Source organism: Gouania willdenowi, chromosome 10 (genome assembly GCF_900634775.1).
Source record: "Gouania willdenowi chromosome 10, fGouWil2.1, whole genome shotgun sequence".
Taxonomy (NCBI): domain Eukaryota; kingdom Metazoa; phylum Chordata; class Actinopteri; order Blenniiformes; family Gobiesocidae; genus Gouania; species Gouania willdenowi.
The window spans coordinates 16,098,814-16,118,431 of record NC_041053.1 but is presented as its reverse complement, the minus strand read 5'-3'; the positions used below and the strand labels follow the sequence as shown (position 1 = coordinate 16,118,431).

Sequence of the window (19,618 nt, the reverse complement as noted above, 5' to 3'; positions counted from 1 at the left end):
TAGGAAACAGCAGACAACTGTGCATAATAATGTACAAAAGCATTTGCAACTCATGCAAATAAAAAAAAAAAACTTTATTTTTTTTTTTATGTGCACAAGTGACACAATGTAGTTTTGAGAATTTCAATTCAGACCTGAGGAATGTATCAAAACGACTGAGAAAAACTCTAATCAGTTACGTTAAAGTGAAAAGAAATATGAAAATATAATATTCTTACATTAAATTCTTATTGTCAATCAATGGTTCACCTCATAGTTTAATATGAATGATAATGACTGAACCCTTCTATAAAAAAAAATTTACTTAACAATGGAGAAGTTTTTAAAACTTTATAGTCTGCAAGGTCTTGAAAAGTAAAAATAATAAATACATTTGTAATTGTTGTTGTGGCTTGATTTACAGTAGTTAAAGTGAAAAACTGAATGAACTAAGATATATCGTTCACAGAAATATTATCTCAATGCAGCATGCCTTCTTCCAGTTTTTTTTCATTCATTATTGAAATCACAAAACTACTTTAAATTGAAATGTGTCCATAAACGATAGATAGATAGATAGATAGATAGATAGATAGATAGATAGATAGATAGATAGATAGAGAAATGCACCTTCATCCCCTCTGCAATAACTGCTCTGAACAACATGAGATATAACACTGCAAACTATTTTTATCTGTTATTTTTTAACACTGCTTCAGGACAATAACATCTATCTATCTATCTATCTATCTATCTATCTATCTATCTATCTATCTATCTATCTATCTATCTATCTATCTATCTATCTATCTATCCACTAATAAATAGTGTTGCAAGTGTTTATTTTTACTTTTCTAAATTTAAAACTATATATTCTGACAAAAACAAGGTTGCTTTGCATTATTTGTATTTACTTTTATTATGGGATTGTATAAAATGTAGTTTTATCTCTTTGGCTCTTGGTGACGCTCTCCTATAAAGCCTGAGTCAGATGGTCGTGTCTCACCCTATCTGTGTCAGTGGGACTAGAATATTGGGTCAGAGCCGAGGGGGCTGTGTGTGTGCATGCGCATTTGAGATTTGCTTTGTGTGTGTGTGTGTGCGCGCGTGTGTGTGCGTGTGCGTGTGCGTGTGCGTGTGTGTGTGGGTGGAGAGGAAAAGAGAGGCTGTGTGCATATAGAGATGGAGAAGTAGAGAAATAGAGAGAGAGAGAGAAATACAGAGAGAGAGAGAGAGAGAGATGCAGTGAGCATAGGAATAGAGAGAGGAATCCTAGCTGACAGCTTATAGAGCATGAATAACTCAGCCAGAGGAGCAGAGAAGCGTTCGAACACAGCAGCATCCTTTCCACTGTTGGATATGTCAAGATTTCTGCAATAATGTCGACAAATGCTCCTATTCGTCGAGCCTGCTCACCAATGGAGCATCCGGCTAAGTTAAGATGGTACCTGTGTGCTTTTTCATTTTTTCTCCATTTTGTTGCGGTGTTTGGAGAAGTGCGTTATGTACTACCGGAGGAGAAGCGCAGAGGCTCGGTCATCGGGAATGCTGCAAGGGATCTGGGGCTCAAAGTTTCTGAGTTGAATGTGCGTCAAGCACGTGTTGTTGCAGAGGGGACCAGCCAGCTGTGTGAGTTGGACACTGCGTCAGGAAACCTTTTGATCAGCCAACGGATAGACCGAGAGGAGCTGTGTGCACAATCCCCTGTCTGCACCCTGCAGTATCAGCTTCTGCTCGAAAATCCTCTTCAAGCATTCAGTATTGTTTTAGACATTACGGATATAAACGACAACAGTCCAGTGTTTGCTGCAGGGGAGATAAAGCTAGATTTAGTGGAGTCCACTGTTCTGGGGAGACGTTTTCCCCTGGAGAGCGCACATGACCCTGATCTGGGTACCAACTCTGTGGGTGAATATAAACTGAGCTCGAATGAGCATTTTGTATTGGAAATGAGTACACAGATAAAAGGCAATGCATATCCTGAACTTGTCCTTAAAAAGGCTCTGGACCGGGAGGCACTAGCGGAACATGTGTTGAAAATCAGTGGAATTGATGGGGGAAATCCCACCCGATCAGGAACGGCATCTATACACATCCGCGTGCTAGATACCAATGACAATGTCCCAGTTTTCAGCCAACGGGTTTACAAGGCCTCTGTGCCTGAGAACTCACCTATTGGGACTGTCATAGCGAGACTGAATGCCACAGACCTGGACGAGGGTGTCTATGGAGAAATAACATACTCTTTCAGCCATTTGTCAGACAAAACGAGAGGACTCATCGAGATAAACCCTCTGAACGGAGAGGTCCGAGTGGCAGGACTTATTGATTACGAAGAAGCTACAATGCACGAGTTGGATGTTCAGGCTAAGGATGGCGGGGGTCAAGCGTCTCATTGTAAACTTGTGATTGATGTCAATGATGTAAACGACAACAAACCAGTGATAGAATTGAAATCAGCTTCTTCCAGATTAGCAGAAGACTCCAGCCCAGGCACTATGGTTGCTCTGATTAATATTTACGATCTGGACACTGGGAACAGTGGGCACGTCACATGTTCAATCTCAGACCAAACTTCATTTAAACTTGTAAGCGAAGTAAAAAACTATTATATGTTAGTGACTAACGGGGTGCTGGATAGAGAACTCCAACCTGAGTATAACATCACTGTTACAGCCACTGATGGTGGCTTTCCTTCCCTTTCCAGTGTAAAAGTCATAGCTATTGTAATTAGTGATATTAATGATAATGCACCTACTTTCAAACAAACCGAGTTTAATGCCAATATTTTGGAAAACCAACCTGTTGGCATGTTTGTAATAAAGATTGCCGCAGAGGACGTGGACGACGGGTCTAACGCTAAATTAATGTACCAAATATCTCAGTCTTCTAATTCTGAAGTGTCGTCGTTCCTCAGCATTAACCCAGACACGGGGGAGCTGTTCACTTCCCGCATCTTTGATTACGAACAATCAGTTCATTTCCAGATTAAGGTGACAGCTCAGGATAAAGGCTCGCCTCCGCTCACCGCCACCTGCACCCTGAATATTTTCATCAGGGACCAGAATGACAACACACCCGTTGTCCTGTATCCGGTCCAAACCCCGGGGTTGATTGCTGAGGATATGGTCTCAGTCGAAGCCCCAAGAGGTTACCTGGTGACCAAGGTGGTAGCAGTGGACGCAGACTCTGGCCATAACGCATGGCTCTCCTACAGAATAATCAAAGCCACGCAGCCCAACCTGTTTATGGTAGAAATACATTCAGGTGAAATTAGGACTCTGCGTCCTTTCATGGAGGATGATGAGTCCAAACATACGGTGATCGTCTTGGTGACAGATAACGGTCCTGAATCTCTGTCCGCTACAGCGACAGTCAGCATCTTGCTTGGCAACGGGCTTCCTGTTTTAAGTGAACTTTTTGAGTTTGCGAATGAATCACGGGAAAGCGATAATTTAACGCTCTATTTGATTATTGCCCTGTCAGCCGTGTCATCCCTCCTCATCCTCCTCATCAGTGGTGTGTTTTATTTTAAACTCTGCCGACGCAGCTACACGTACCGTTCAACCACTGACAGTCTCCCCGTTTTCCCTTCGACCTATTACCCACAGAACTTTGCAGATATCAGCCGCTACGGGACACTGCTGAAAGATGACCGTTTTGACCCTTTCATGACTGCCGGGTCATGGAGGGGCGATTTTCGTTTCGCGTCAAACACAGACACTGACACGCTTAAGAAAAGAAGTGCAGCGTATCAGAAAAACACGCTGAGGCGCATCAGCGCAGATAGAAGTACTCTGACGATCCGGGCACCGCATCCCTGTTATGTGATTACATGAGTGTCTGCTTTTTATATTAAATCCATTACGCACTGAAGTAGTCATAATACACTTTTTATTTGTGAATATATAATTTAAAAAATCTCCTATGTTATTTCTTGAGCACGTGTGAAAAATGTGGCCCATTAGGAGAGTCTAGTACATGGGCACTACTTAGTATTGTTGTTTTTAACATTTGAGATAGTGTTAATGTAATAGTAGTTCTAGTAGTATGGTAGGATATTTGTTTTGCAGTTAAAAACTTTTTAAAATGTAAATTTGAAAATGTGATTAGCCATCAGAATCAGAATCCTTCTTTTATTTTCATTGTGCTTAAACTTCCATTTGCCAATATGCAATTGGCTGCATATAATTTCTTTGTTTTTTTAAGAAAACTAAAACATTTGAGGTTTAGTTCAGGTTGTGCTTTTTCTGTTTTATCATAAATTGAACTCCAATCATGTTTAATAGCTGGTACGAACTAAAATTATTATTGTTTTTTTTTTTTTTTATAACTTCAGTGTATTTATTGCTGGTGCATGTTTTCAACACCTGGTAGTGACAGTTTTCTATGTGACTTCAACTTCAACTTGAAACTTGTGTATTTTATGGCATATTTTTGTAACATAAGCATAAGCACAGATGAAGTATATCTTGCTCCTATTTGCATACATACGTATATAAATATGTATATAGTTTGTGATTTTTGCCTCCTTTAAATGTTTAAAGTTTGTAGTTATTCTATTCAACATCTTTTTGTTTTCATCACCCATCTGTAATCCAAAAATACATTTTACGAAAATGTGCTGAGGTAATAAGCTGTGATCTGCTTGAGATCTGTGTAAAAGGATGTGCGGGTTGACCTTGAAGATGTATTAAATTTGTTCTTATTACATTAATCATGGGGGTGGGTCTTTCCAATAAGAGCTTTGAGAAAATATCCACTATATCATCTGCCAAAATGAATTGCACTGCCACATTTTGATGAAAAGTGTACATGTAATGTTTTCCACATTTTGAAAGTCAACTGTTTGATTACTCTTGTTTACAATAATAATGGAATATTTTGTGAAATTAGACAACAGACCATGGCTCACTTTGTAAATCTAAAAGTAACATTAGTCAATGACACATGTCTCTGTGAGTTTATTAACACGTTTTCATGCCTGTTTTTGAAAATGCACTACAAATGATTTTCTATTGCTTTCTTGAGTAAAAAAAAAGGAAATGCAACAAATGTACTGTGCACGTTACACGATTCATTGAATATTTATGGACCATCTGTGAACGTTTATTGCAAAATAAAGTCAAAAAGTTGAAAACTGGCATTGATTTTTGGCTTAACAATTGATATCTGAAATTAAGTTTTTTTTTTTTTTAATATATATATATATATATAATATATATATATATATATATATATATATATATAATACATTTGGTATATGCCCTTTTAAGACTTTGACTTTTCTTCACATTTTTTTTATCAGGCAGCAATCCAGAATGTATTTACCACTTTTTTACTTTTAAATTTCTATTTTTAATTTTAGTTTTTCATTTCATGTTTTTAAAAACTTTTTTTTTAAAAAAAAAAAAAAAACATGATTATAAGATTATTTATTATTTATTTATTTATTATCATTTTACTTTTCAAGGGCTAAAATTAGAACGTATAATAAATAATGCTATTTATATTAAGCAGAGCTGTGTCACAGCCAGGAATTATAGATTCAAACCCAGGACTTGGTTCCTTTCTGTGTGGAGTTTGCATGTTCTCCCGTGCTTGCTTGGGTTTTTTTCTGAGTACTCGGGTCTCGTCCTATACCTTCTAAAAACATGCATGTAAAGCTAATCGGAGTATTTAGATTGCCTTATAGTGAAGGGGAGTGTGAGTGGTTGTCCGTCTGTTTGTCTGTACCCTTGACTACTCGAGATAGACTCCAGAAGACCCCTGTGACTCACAAGAGGAACAAGCGAGTCAGCCGATGAAAGAATGATTGAATTGATTAGATTATAGTATGCCAACTAACATGAAATACAAGTATACAATACATATCAAGCATATGTGCATATTTGTCTCTTTCAGAACTATATAACCAACAACTTTCAGAACTTCATGACATTCAGTCAGCTGTACATTGGTGGAGGTGAACTTTTGACAATGACTTGATAACAAAGGCACAAACTTAGTGTTTTTTTTTTTTTTTTTTTTTGTTTTTTTTCTGCCTGAAGGTGATTTATAGATCAGTGGTTATTAAACTTCTTGGAGGGACTCAACCCTATAGAAGCTTCATCAGTGCATTCCCTGAACCCTGTGTTATTAAAAAAATAAAACACATTTTTTTTCACAACACAAGTATTTTATTTGGACATACTGTATAAGTCTGGGTTATATAATAAACTAGTTCATCATATAATTTATTTTGTGTAACACAATTTTACTGTGTGTCTTGATCCATGTTAAGAACCACTGATCTAGATGTTTGTTGTCAAAGAAGAAATATTGACATACTTTTTAAGGCAGGTATAGGTATACTCTTATGGTGCATCTTGCTCTATATGCACATTTTACAAAGTCGAAGATTTTGTTCTTTGGGCATTTATGCCTTGTAAAATGTATGGTTCGTGATCATCTCATTCCAAAGCTATATAGAGTGCCTGTGCCATAGCAAATAGCCATGTATTTCCTACTGTTATATCACAGTGACGCACTTTGTCATAAAATGGTTGCGTTTCTGAATTCGTGAGGAGCTCTGTGTGTGTTTCTGCTAAAGGCTCATTCGTGTGTCTATTTTCAGTCGTGCAAGATGGGGTAGATTTGTTTATTGCAATGTAGGTCACATTAACACAGTCTAAGGCAGAAGGGCTGACAAGATGCATGAAGAGGATTTTGTGGTATTCTGTGGTGCACATTAGAAACCTCTTTGAAAGAATATTCATGCCATGCATTTTTGAAGCATTGAAGTATTTTTATTTGTTTTCCAATATGATGGATTTGTTGAAAGCTTTATGTTATAACAGTGGTAATTTCGGGTTTACATTGATCACTGAATCATAATCAATGTGCAAATGATCAGTAATGAAGCAGATTGCATCATGATACATAGTTCTTACATCAGATATCATAGATCATGCATCTTTCCAGTTTCATAATCTGTACAATCACAACAAAAACTGTTATTTCACTCAGTAATTATTTTATCTGTGTTATTTAGAAATTTTTACTGTGATGAAAATAAAGCAATGTTATTGTTCCAGGCTTCAAACTAATTTACATTTCTTTTCTTCTCTCCTTTTTCTGTATGATCCCTGGATGACACTTTTAACTCCATATCAGGTAAGAGTCTTTTGTCATTGAATGAATGATGTACTTTGCACTACACACACTACACACTCATGCTACACTTACAGTTATTAAAATCCAACTAAACTCTCTCAGTCAAATAGCATGTATTACTGTGCTGTCTTTCTGCTGTATGTTTCTCACTGCACAAAGAACACATCTGCTTGATTGCATGAAGTTATGCACAATATATGGTCATGTAACTCTATTGTTTTGCAAACATGCAGCATCAGTGATGTCTGTTTTAATTATTTCTGAAGGCTTAGAACATCCAAAGTGATAACCATGTAATGCCTGCTGGTATTCAGCTCTCCTAAATAATTCATAGTGATGGGAAAAATGTTTTTTGTGCAGATGCAGGATGCATTGACATGATCAAGCTGTGCACAGATTTGCTCAACATCAGTGAATCCAATATGCCTTTTACATATGTGTTTGGTTAAGAAACAACCCATACATAACACTGATTACACCATCCACTCTGCTGTGACAGAATGCTGCAGTGCTTCAAATGATTCCACCATCCAAATGTAGGTCATTGGATATATAACTTAGATTAGATGTGGGTTGGTGGTGGGGAGGGGATCCATCAGTGCTCTTCTTTTAATCAGTGTATTTATCTGTCTTTGCATGTTGTACTTCCTTTCTGCTGACTGGTGCTGTACCAGTTTGATTGTTCATACCATTTTGTTTTTTAAATATTTAGGCTGCCGTATATATGAACTGACCGCACTCACCAAGTTTTACTTGTGTTAATATTATGCTCAGTTGATGTGTCTTTTGTTGTCATATTTACATATACAGTGCAACAACAATTTTAAAAGAGGACTAAAAACGTTCCTTTTTTGTTTTTGTTTTTTTAACAAAACATTTTGTTCTCCCTCCTTGGATGGTTTCTAGCTTATTTTATTTCCTTTCATTTTAATTTTTTCAACCTGAGACATCACAAAGGACCTGGGCTTGGATGTTAAAAAGTTCAACCAGTTATAGACTTTGATCATAAATATGTGACGCCCAACCAGAAAAAAGGGCACATCGATGTTAGTTAGCAAATTGACAGGGAGTAACTGTGCGCAATAAATAAATAAATAAATAAATAAATAAATAAATAAATAAATAAATAAATAAATAAATAAATAAAATTAAATCTTTGTGTAGCTTTAAATTAGAAATCATACTCAAAGATCTTTAGAATTGTTTTCTTTCATGATCTTGGTGTTCCTGTTTTCACTGTCGATGTTAGTTATTTGTTTATTGTCTGATGTTATAATTTGGCAGGTTGTATTTTAATAGCAATCATAACCATGTGTTTGATTCTGTGAGCTGTTCTGTTTGACCATTGTTATGTTCATTTGAGTTGTGTTTAGGCCTCAAATTCCTTCTTTGTAACATGCTTATGTGTGTGTGAGAACTGTATGGTTATTGGGTTTATTTTACAATGCAATAAGGACTATTTCCTGTCAGTTTTGGTTCTAGATGACAGGTTATTATGTGTTTAGATTTTAGTTAGTTGAAGCGATTGCCTTTTTTTCTATTCAAAATGTTTGCTTCCTGTTTTGCCATTGGTTTGTAGAAAGGTAGTCAATTTCAGAAATGCCAACAAAATGTCCAACAAATGTAGGAGGATAGATCTGAATTTGAGTTTTTTTTCTTCTTCTTTTGTATTATGCTTCTTTATCTTGTGACTTCATGTAATGTGTATGAACTTGAGCTGATTGATTTCATTTGATTATCTTTTTTCCTAAATAAAAAAAAAATGACTTGGATGAACAACTTCATCGAGCAATATCCAGTTTTTCATTTTTAAAGCCAAAAGATTTTGCGGTTAAATCTTCTTTTTAAGTTTTCATTGTGACAATACATGAAGAGTATATTGCGAGTGGTGATCATCTCAGTGAAGATGGAGACAGTCTCGCATCCTGTAGCAGTCCGCCTGTGATCCCTTAAGTTTTTAAGTTACTGCTCGCCTTATTAACTTACTCTAATTAAAGTGAAACCATAAACATTTAGTATTAAAAGTGCTTTTTTAAACTGGTAGCCCTTCAAATTATTCATATAGCTCACAGTATGCGGTTGGTGACCCCTGGTATAGACATTCACACAAATAGACATTATTCTTTTCCAAAAAACAACTTTAAATGTATAACGTTTGATGTGCTATGAAGATCTCTAACTGTTATTATAGGAGCCTTGATTCAATTGCATGTTTTGGACTCTAAGGGACGCTGTTAGTCAATATATAGAATTTATCCTATGCGTCTGTATTCATTCCCTCCTGTGACTGAGCTCAGACTGCAGGCTGCTTTCAGTGCAGCGGATGCTCTCTTCAGGACAAAGATCTATAAATTAAGCATCCTTTTCTGGAGTATAAATACAACAGATAATCGAGGAAAAATCCACACTGCTTCTTAAGGACTGTAATCACAGTTTTGGATTTTTATATTTTACCGATGGCGACCAGAACGGCGTTGACGCGCACATCTGTGAAATGGCGATTGTTCTGTGAGCTGCTTGTGACGCTGCTTCATATCGTTAACATGGTAGGTGCTCAGATTCGGTACTCTATCCCCGAGGAGATGAGAAAAGGCTCAGTGATCGGTAACGTGGCACAGGATCTCGGTTTGGATCCGCCGCGGCTGCGCTCCAGGCGGGCCCGGATCGTGAGCGCAGAGAGCGTCCAGTACGCGGAGCTGAAGGCAGACAAAGGGATCCTGGTTGTGAACGAGAGGATCGACCGAGAGCAGCTGTGCGGGGACGTGACACCGTGCAGCTTCAGCTTTGAGATCATTTTAGAGAATCCGATGGAGATTCTGAGAATTACTGTCGAGGTTTTAGATATTAATGATCACGCTCCTGTTTTTCCCAACAACGAAAAAGCTTTGAATATTGAAATCAGTGAACTAGCTGCAATCGGGGTTCAGTTTCCTGTGCAGAACGCTGAAGATCTGGATGTAGGCCAAAATGGATTGCAGGATTACATTTTATCACCAAATGATAATTTTGTTCTGAAACAGCACGCAAACCCAGACGGGAGTACATCTGTAGAAATAGTGCTTCAGAAGCCTTTAGACCGAGAGCGACGCCCACATCTGTCCCTGAAATTAATTGCTGTCGATGCAGGAACGCCTCAAAGATCTGGAACAGTAAATATAAACATAACAGTATTAGATGCCAATGATAACAGACCAGTGTTTAATCAATCGGTGTATAAAGCGTCAGTTATGGAAAATACAAATGAGGGCGTTAATGTTCTTACAGTAAACGCTACTGATGCTGACAGTGGCTCATACGGTCAAATCACTTACAGTCTGTCCAAAATGAAAGGCAACGCAGCAGACATCGTCAGTATTGACGCCCTCACCGGCACAATGTATGTGTCTGGTGTCATAGATTTTGAAAAGGATAAAAAATTTGAGGTCAGAGTAGAGGCAAAAGATCAAGGAGGCTTAACAGGAACGAGTAAAATTATAATTGATGTTATAGATGTAAATGATAATGCCCCAGTTATAAACATGATGTCATTTTCCAGTCCGGTATCTGAAGATACACCTCCTGGAACAACAATAGCTATTTTAAATGTAAAAGACGCTGATGCAGATAAGAATGGACAAATACATTGTTCCATTGAAGGTAAAATGCCTTTCAAAATTGAGTCATCTTTAACAAATTATTATAATTTGATATTAGATCAATACCTCAATAGAGAAGTAATTTCTGAATATAACATAACAATAACAGCCACTGATTTTGGGTCTCCATTTCTCTCCACTTCAACAACATTAACACTTAAAATCTCTGATGTAAATGACAATGCCCCAGTATTTGACAAAAGCACTTATTCTGCTCACGTGTCAGAGAATAATTCTCCAGGGTTTTCTATCTTTGCAGTCAGTGCAAAAGATTCAGACTGTAATCAGAATGCCAGAATTTCCTACATATTAGAGGACACACAGGTCAGCGGCAGTCCAGTTTTTAATTATGTGTCTCTGAACTCTGAAACAGGAGTTCTTAGTGCTGTGCGGTCCTTTGACTATGAGCAAATAAAGCAGCTGCAACTGGTGGTCAAAGCTCAGGATGGAGGTTCTCCTCCTCTCAGCAGCAACGTGACAGTGAAAATCCTGATCCAGGACCAGAACGACAACCCCCCTCAGGTGCTGTACCCAGTCCAGACTGGTGGCTCTGTGGTGGCTGAGATGGTTCCCCGTTCAGCAGATGTGGGCTATCTGGTGACTAAAGTGGTGGCTGTTGATGTGGACTCTGGACAGAATGCCTGGCTCTCGTATAAACTGCAGAAAGCCACAGACAGGGCGCTGTTTGAAGTGGGCTTACAGAATGGAGAGATCAGAACTATCCGCCAAGTGAGTGATAAAGATGCAGTGAAACAAAGACTGACTGTTATAGTGGAGGACAACGGGCAGCCCTCTCGTTCAGCTACAGTCATTGTGAACGTGGCGGTGGCCGACAGCTTCCCTGAAGTGCTGTCAGAGTTCACTGACTTCACACACGACAAGGAGTACAAGGACAACCTGACTTTTTACTTAGTGCTGGCTCTGGCTGTAGTCTCCTTCCTGTTCATCACCTGTTTAGTGGTGATCATCTCAGTGAAGATCTACAGATGGAGACAGTCTCGCATCCTGTATCAGTCCAAGCTGCCTGTGATCCCATATTATCCACCACGTTACTCAGACACTTTGGGGACAGGGACTCTCCCACACGTGTACAATTACGAGGTGTGCAGGACCACAGACTCCAGAAAGAGTGACTGTAAGTTCGGCAGAGCTGGTAGTCAGAACGTGCTGATAATGGAGCCCAGTTCAACAGGGACCATGCAGCGGATACAGAGTGACAGGAACATCCTGGATGAACCAGACTCTCCTCTGGAGGTTAGTTGGTTTAACTTATACATACTGTATGTGTATATATATATATATATATATATATATATGTACATGTATAGTTTGTTAATCTGTGTACTTTTGATGGCTATTGCTATTTGCTCGTCTTGAGCCACTTTTACCCTCATGAATAGAATGTCTTGTGCAGATCTTGCAAATGATGTATGTTTGACTGGATGGTTGGATGGTCACTTTAATGATGACAGCAATACAACAACAACAAAAAGTGAAAAGACATACTCAAAAAATGTAATAGGTACATTAGATATAGAAGTTAAGCCCACACACAAACACACTTTAGGACAGAGGAAATGAACATAATTTACCAGAGATGGAGATTGTTTTAGGGTGCCATCCCTCAGCACTGTTATTTAGTCTCTTTGCCTTTAGATGCAGTTGTGTTAATGTGGTTGGATGAAGGATGGATGGTATGTTGGTTAAAGTGTATGTGTGACATGTCTGAGACTCGAGCGCTGACCTCGGGAATCGTGTGTGTGTGTGTGTGAGTGTGTGTGTGTGTGCATGCGTTTCTTCTATCTGCTGGTGCTTGCAGGAGTGAGCATATCAGGTGTTTTCTGTGGATGTTTAATGATGAGTGTGTTTTTGTGGCCGAGGGTGTATTTCAATTATTGACCCAGGACATATTTTGGGGCGGGACTGTCTCTGTATCTCACCTCAACTTAATCTGCCATCATTGATTTTTAAAAGACCATGACTAAGGCTCATCTGTCCCAGTTTGTTTCTCGTTACGACCTGTCTGTGGTCTGAGTTGGTTGGTCTGCTGTGTTGAGCGCAGCGTGCCTTTTGTTTTGCCTTTAGTTAAGAGTCGATCATTTTGTCTATTGGCAGCCAACCCAGTCACACAGCAAAATGTGTAATACTTTTGTCACAAGCAATATTGTAAGCATTTTACATACGAATGTAAAGATTTACAGTTTGTTCCGCCCAGTCTTTTCAATGGGCTGACGTCAGGTCATGTGACTGCTGACTCTGCAGCCTGCCTCCAATGAAAAACATGGTGGACATCTTGTAAATTTTAGCGGCAAATTGCCTTATTTCAAGATAGATTGTGGCTTTAGAATTGTTTTGATAACATTTTTAGTGACAAACCTACCCTTAACTTTCATGTTATGGAATCAGTTTATGTAAACAATCTGTAATTTTTTGTTATGACGGACAATTTTCTGTGGTTGCTATGACAACCTATGGACGCCAAAAAAGTCAAACCAAAAGCAGATTAATATCCATTCACAGAGTGTAGAAAAGTGCACTGGCCGCCACATAATGATAGAACATCTCCATCATCTTGCTGCACATATTGAAAAATGTGCGCTTCCTCAGGAACTAGAGTCAACGATAAATACTCCTCAGCGCTGATGTTTTACTTCCAGCCAATTCAGTTGTTAAAGGAGACACTCAGGTATTAGTAACCCCCACCATGTCCACATCCTCCATCAGGACAGACAGTGATTGTCTTTGGTAAATTTACAGACATTTCACCAACAAATGTACACTTTTTGCATTTGGATAGTACTATAAGAGTTGGTAAGCTATGTTCATTTATCTAATATATTCATGAACTTATATTATGAACTCTACTCTCTTAAGAGTTTTTGCATTAAAAAATTGTTTTGTGGGAAGAACAAGTTACAACCAATTCCTTTCTAAAATACTTGGGTTGGTACGTCATAACCTACAAATCCTCAGAACGAATACAAACTTAAAATCGCCATTGCTTAATTTACCATGTGGCAAAGTGGCATGGGATTGTAGGTAAATATGTTTTGAATGAACAACTTGAAATAATGTATGTTATAGTTGATATCAAATAAATATTTGAATAATATGTTATTTTTACATATAGATTCACATTTTTAATGAGATTCACAATACTTGTAAAATTAGGGAAAACATTAAATGTAACAGTGTTTTAATCTATATTTTATAAACCCAAGTATCGTTAGAGCAGGGGTGCCAAAGCCTGGTCTTGCACAGCCCCTCTGTTTTAGATGCTACCCTGGTTCACTACAACTGAAAGCAGAGGGTGTGTCAGGAAGGGCGTCCAACGTAAAGACGTGCCAACTAAACCATGTGAGTAATTTGCCATGATGACGTCTGAAGGGAACAAAGCAGAAGAAGATCCTGTTTTCTGTGGAGCTGCATCAGGGCACCATCATTAGAATCAGGGGTGTTAGAGCATGGAGACATTTGAAACATGCAAGACTGGAGCTCTCAATGACCGCACTTCACCAACCCTGCTTTAGAGCAGAATCAGCACCAAGGACAGCGCGTTATCTTCTGCAGCATTTTTTATGTGTATTTGCTGTCGTAATTGTGAAAAAAGCACATAATCAGAAACATATGTCCCTCAGTCTAAACCAGTTTTTTTTTTTAAATACATGTATATATCTCGCATTAAAAAAAATATAAATAAATAAATTGAAAAAAAAAAAAAAAAACATTTTTTCTGTATTTATTTGAGAACCCGTAGTGACAGTTTGTGTTTGTGTTATATTTGTGAGAGAAAACATAAAACATATTCTTGAAGTAACTTTTTAGTATTAGTGTTTCTAAAAAACAAAACAAAAATGTCTTGATTTTTCCATCAAGTACAATTCCATAGTGTCTGTTCTGGTTTTATTTACATTTTCTTAGCGACGTGATTTATTTTTTTATTTTATTTTTTTAATTGAAACTCTTTAACAAACTTTTTTGGTTTGATTTTTTTTATTTGTCATAGTATTTGGTAGACGTTTGATGAACAAATGGCTTTAAATGCAGTAAATTAAAGTATTATCAAACACAATCAGCGCCTACATGTTAGTGGCCTGTGTTTCTCGTTCTGAACTCTAAGGGACGCTGTTGGACAATCTAAATTATTACATTAATGCTGACAACATGATCCCCTCCCTGTGTCTGTGGACCAGGAGAAAAAGAGATGAGCTGCAGTTCATCGGCTGACGTTTAGAGCAGACGCACGTCAGCTCTCAGATACATGCAGTAAATGATATACTGCCATCATTTCTTATTGGAAATCATTGTCGGAGATTTACATCGTTTCTGATCGTAATTGGTCGGATTTATTTCACAGTTTTGTGTTTTTTTGTCACTATGGCACTTGGAGCACGAGCAGAAACGCGCTGCGTAAAATGGCGTTGTGGATGCGGACATGTTTGGAGGCTTTTGTCTCTCTTGCTGTGCTTCAGTCCTTTGGTATCAGGACACATCCGATATTCAATCCCGGAGAAGATGAAGAAAGGATCTCTGATCGGTAACGTAGCGCAGGACCTCGGTTTGGACCTGAAAAGGCTCCGTTCTGGTCGGGCCCGGATCGTGAGCGGAGAGAGCATCCAGTACACGGAGCTGAAGGCAGACAAAGGGACTTTAGTGGTGAATGAGAGGATCGACCGAGAGCAGCTCTGCGGGGACGTGACACCGTGCAGCTTCAGCTTTGAGATCATTTTAGAAAATCCGATGGAGCTGCATCAGGTCACTGTTGAAATCACGGATATAAACGATCATTCTCCCACCTTCAATGAAAATAAGTTACGTTTTATTATCAGTGAAAGTGCTGTAAGTGGAGCTCGTTTTTCTTTGGGCAGCGCGGAAGATCAGGATGTGGGTGTGAACGGATTGAAGGAATATTTCTTAACAGAAAACGAGAATTTTGTCCTTGAACAGAATTCAAACACAGATGGAAAGAAATACGCAGAGATGGTGCTGCAGAAGCCTTTGGACAGGGAGACAAATCCATCTCTGTCTCTGAAATTAATAGCTGTAGACGGTGGGACTCCGCAGCGATCTGGTACAGTAAATATAGATATTACAGTTTTAGATGTTAATGATAATGCACCAGTATTTAATCAGTCTGTATATAAAGCTACAGTGTTAGAAAACTCTCCAAAGGATACCTACGTTATAACTGTAAACGCCAGTGACGCTGATCATGGATCAAATGGAGTTGTGACGTATCATTTTTCTGATATAACGAGAGCTCTGCGTAATACTTTTATAATTGATGAAAAAAGTGGAATAATATCGATTAAAGGCCTTATTGACTATGAAAAGGATAAAAAATATGAATTCAGAATAGATGCTAAAGATCAGGGAGGTTTGACAGATTCCAGTAAAGTGATCATTGAAGTGACTGATGTTAATGACAACGCCCCGACTATCAGCGTCATGTCCTTCACCAGTCCTGTGTCAGAGGACTCTCCTCCTGGTACAACTATTGGCATCATTAATGTCAAAGACCTGGATTCAGGTGATAACGGACAGGTCAACTGTAAAATAGAAGAAAATTCTCCTTTTAAGATCAAATCTAATCTGAGGAATTATTACACTTTGGTAACAGATACTGTGTTGGACCGTGAAGGTGTTTCAGATTATAACATCACTGTTGTAGCCACAGATTCAGGGCTGCCTCCTCTCTCAGTGAGGAGAACCTTTCATTTGAAGGTGTCTGATGTTAATGATAACGCTCCAGTGTTTTTACAAAGTGTTTACAACACGTTCATCACAGAGAACAACTCTCCAGGTCTTTCTGTGCTCACACTGAGAGCTAAAGATCCTGATGAGAACCAGAACGCTCGTGTTTCCTACATCCTGGAGGAGACCAATGTGGGCGGATCTCCAATTTCTGATTTTGTTTCAGTCAATGCAGAGAGCGGAGTCGTACACGCAGTGCGCTCATTTGATTATGAACAAATCAAAGAGCTGCTGTTTGTGGTCAAAGCTCAGGATGGAGGTTCTCCTCCTCTCAGCAGCAACGTGACAGTGAAAATCCTGATCCAGGACCAGAACGACAACCCCCCTCAGGTGCTGTACCCAGTCCAGACTGGTGGCTCTGTGGTGGCTGAGATGGTTCCCCGTTCAGCAGATGTGGGCTATCTGGTGACTAAAGTGGTGGCTGTTGATGTGGACTCTGGACAGAATGCCTGGCTCTCGTATAAACTGCAGAAAGCCACAGACAGGGCGCTGTTTGAAGTGGGCTTACAGAATGGAGAGATCAGAACTATCCGCCAAGTGAGTGATAAAGATGCAGTGAAACAAAGACTGACTGTTATAGTGGAGGACAACGGGCAGCCCTCTCGTTCAGCTACAGTCATTGTGAACGTGGCGGTGGCCGACAGCTTCCCTGAAGTGCTGTCAGAGTTCACTGACTTCACACACGACAAGGAGTACAAGGACAACCTGACTTTTTACTTAGTGCTTGCTCTGGCTGTGGTCTCCTTCCTGTTCATCACCTGTTTAGTGGTGATCATCTCAGTGAAGATCTACAGATGGAGACAGTCTCGCATCCTGTATCAGTCCAAGCTGCCTGTGATCCCATATTATCCACCACGTTACTCAGACACTTTGGGGACAGGGACTCTCCCACACGTGTACAATTACGAGGTGTGCAGGACCACAGACTCCAGAAAGAGTGACTGTAAGTTCGGCAGAGCTGGTAGTCAGAACGTGCTGATAATGGAGCCCAGTTCAACAGGGACCATGCAGCGGATACAGAGTGACAGGAACATCCTGGATGAACCAGACTCTCCTCTGGAGGTTAGTTGGTTTAATTTATACATATTGTATATATATATATATATACATATATATATATATATATATATATATATATATTTATGTATGTATATTTATATATATATATATATATTTATGTATGTATTTATTGTTTTTTTTAATATGTGCACTTTTGATGGCTATTGCTATTAGATCATCTTGAGCCACTTTTACCCTCTTGAAAAGATTGTCTTGTGCAGATCTTGCAAATTATGTATGTATGAATCGATGGATGGAATGTAATTTTCATTACAGCAATACAACAACAAAAAGTGAAAAGAAATGTAAAAAAATGTAATAGGTACATTAGATATAGAAGTTAAACACACACACAAACACACTTTGGGACAGTGGAAATTAACATTATTTACGAGACATGGAGAGTGTTTTATGGTGCCATCCCTCAGCGCTGTTATTTATTTTATTTTCATTTGGCTGCAGAGTGTGCCTTTAGATGTGGTTGTGTTAATGTGGTTGGATGAAGGATGGATGGTTTGTTGGTTAAAATGTGTGTGTGTGTGTGACATTATGTCTACGGGTGAGATTCAAGAAATGAGCATAGTTCAGGTGTTTTCTGTGGATGTTTAATGATGAGTGTGCTTTTTTGCTGAGGGTGTGTTTAAATTATTGATCCATGTAGCTCACATTATGAGGAGTGTTTCCTTATATTCTTATTCTTAGGGCACTACTCTTATATTGTCGCCTGACTCCTGACTGAAATAAATCATGAGGCAGTGTTGTGGTTTAGGGCAGGATATCCGAGTGTGAAGAATGCAAAAGCGCCAAAGCTAAACTGGAGCATGCGCAGTTGCGGGGAAAGGAACAAGAGGACGGTAATTGGTTAATGGTTAATAATCTACTTTTGATTTTAAGTTTTTAGCCGTCCTCATTTTGTTATAGCAACCACAGAAAAATGTCCGTTGCCACCAAAAAACTACAGATGATTTACATAAACTGATTCCTTAACATGAACGTTATGGGTAGGTTTGTCACTAGAAATATTATCAAAACAATTTCAAGGCCACAATCTATCTTGAAATAAGATAATTTGATACTAAAATATACAAGATGTCCACCAGGTTTTTCATTGGAAGCAGGCTGCAGAGTCAGCAGTCACGTGACCTGACGTCAGCCTGTTGAAAACACTGGGAGGAACAAACTGTAAACATCTTACGTTATACGAGCGTCATACGTAAAGTTTTTACAATATTTCTTGTGGACAAATGTTTCAATTACACATTTTGCTGTGAGACTGGGTTGTGGCAGCAGTTGCTTTGTGTCCACGGGAAATTACAGGAATGAAACACAGGAAAGAACTGCAGGAACTCTCCATTGGACCCCACATCCCTGATAGCACACATACATCTCGCCGACATCGGCACAATGAATGAAGTTGCCTCGGCAAGACGTATTATGGAGAGCGTTTGCTCATTGGGCAGACGTCGCGGAGACATTGACGTTTAGTCGATGGATTAAAGATGCTCAGCCCGGCCTCTCTACAGCTTATATTAACCTTTATTTAGCTTGGATCATTCAATTAGTATAAATATATCCATATCCATTGTCGAGTATTTACTTAAATCTGATAGAAATTTGGCAACAACAATAAAAAAACAATTTACTACCACTAAATAGCTTATTGTGTGTGGACAAAATAAAGAGAGACACAGTTCATGATCAGAAATGTATTTTCAGCAGCATGGCCAAAAGAGCTCCAGCACAAAAACAGCTTCATGAAAATGACATTTTACAGTTCTACAATTTTAGTAGTGGTATCACCGATTTGTGGGGAAAAAACACACAAAATTACGCATTAGGAGTAGAATGTCAATGCACGATCTGAGGCCGACATCGGCGAGACGTATGTGTGCTATCTGGAATGAGTGTGCTGTGACCCTTATTTGATGGATCCCCATCTACCACTCCTGTACTATTGTTACCTGCATTTTATATGAAAAGACTGCTTCACTACAGCCCTGTGTCTGCCTGAGTCCTGCATCTGGGCACTAAACTGT

The 19,618-nt window shown here is 38.8% G+C and overlaps 4 protein-coding genes across 10 annotated transcripts in view; all 4 read left to right on the top strand.

Annotated features, from left to right (window-relative positions):
• The window catches only part of LOC114471230 (protocadherin gamma-C5-like), a 252,429-nt gene that overhangs the window by 24,517 nt on the left and 208,294 nt on the right, over positions 1 to 19,618 (top strand). For 2 of the 7 annotated variants that reach the window (XM_028459907.1, XM_028459909.1), the window contains exon 2: positions 7,495 to 8,735. The exons of 4 other annotated variants lie outside the window; for them this stretch is intronic. In XM_028459907.1, coding sequence (XP_028315708.1) covers positions 7,495 to 7,515 — 21 coding nt within the window. In that variant the 3' untranslated portion in view covers positions 7,516 to 8,735. Of the gene's footprint in view, positions 1 to 7,134; positions 7,451 to 7,494; positions 8,736 to 19,618 lie in introns of those variants that run through there. One more of the 7 variants, XM_028459908.1, reaches the window with a different exon arrangement.
• On the top strand, positions 1,240 to 3,936 carry LOC114471234 (protocadherin beta-7-like). The gene has a single exon (XM_028459911.1). It carries the CDS (start codon positions 1,359 to 1,361, stop codon positions 3,816 to 3,818), a length of 2,460 nt encoding a protein of 819 aa, XP_028315712.1. The 5' UTR covers positions 1,240 to 1,358; the 3' UTR covers positions 3,819 to 3,936.
• On the top strand, positions 9,489 to 12,803 carry LOC114471489 (protocadherin gamma-A11-like). Its single transcript, XM_028460328.1, has 2 exons — positions 9,489 to 12,023; positions 12,744 to 12,803. Exons 1-2 carry the CDS (start codon positions 9,591 to 9,593, stop codon positions 12,801 to 12,803), a joined length of 2,493 nt encoding a protein of 830 aa, XP_028316129.1. The 5' UTR covers positions 9,489 to 9,590.
• Positions 14,968 to 18,317, top strand: LOC114471488 (protocadherin gamma-A5-like). Its single transcript, XM_028460327.1, has 2 exons — positions 14,968 to 17,585; positions 18,285 to 18,317. The coding sequence occupies exons 1-2, from the start codon at positions 15,147 to 15,149 to the stop codon at positions 18,315 to 18,317; spliced, it is 2,472 nt and encodes an 823-aa protein (XP_028316128.1). The 5' UTR covers positions 14,968 to 15,146.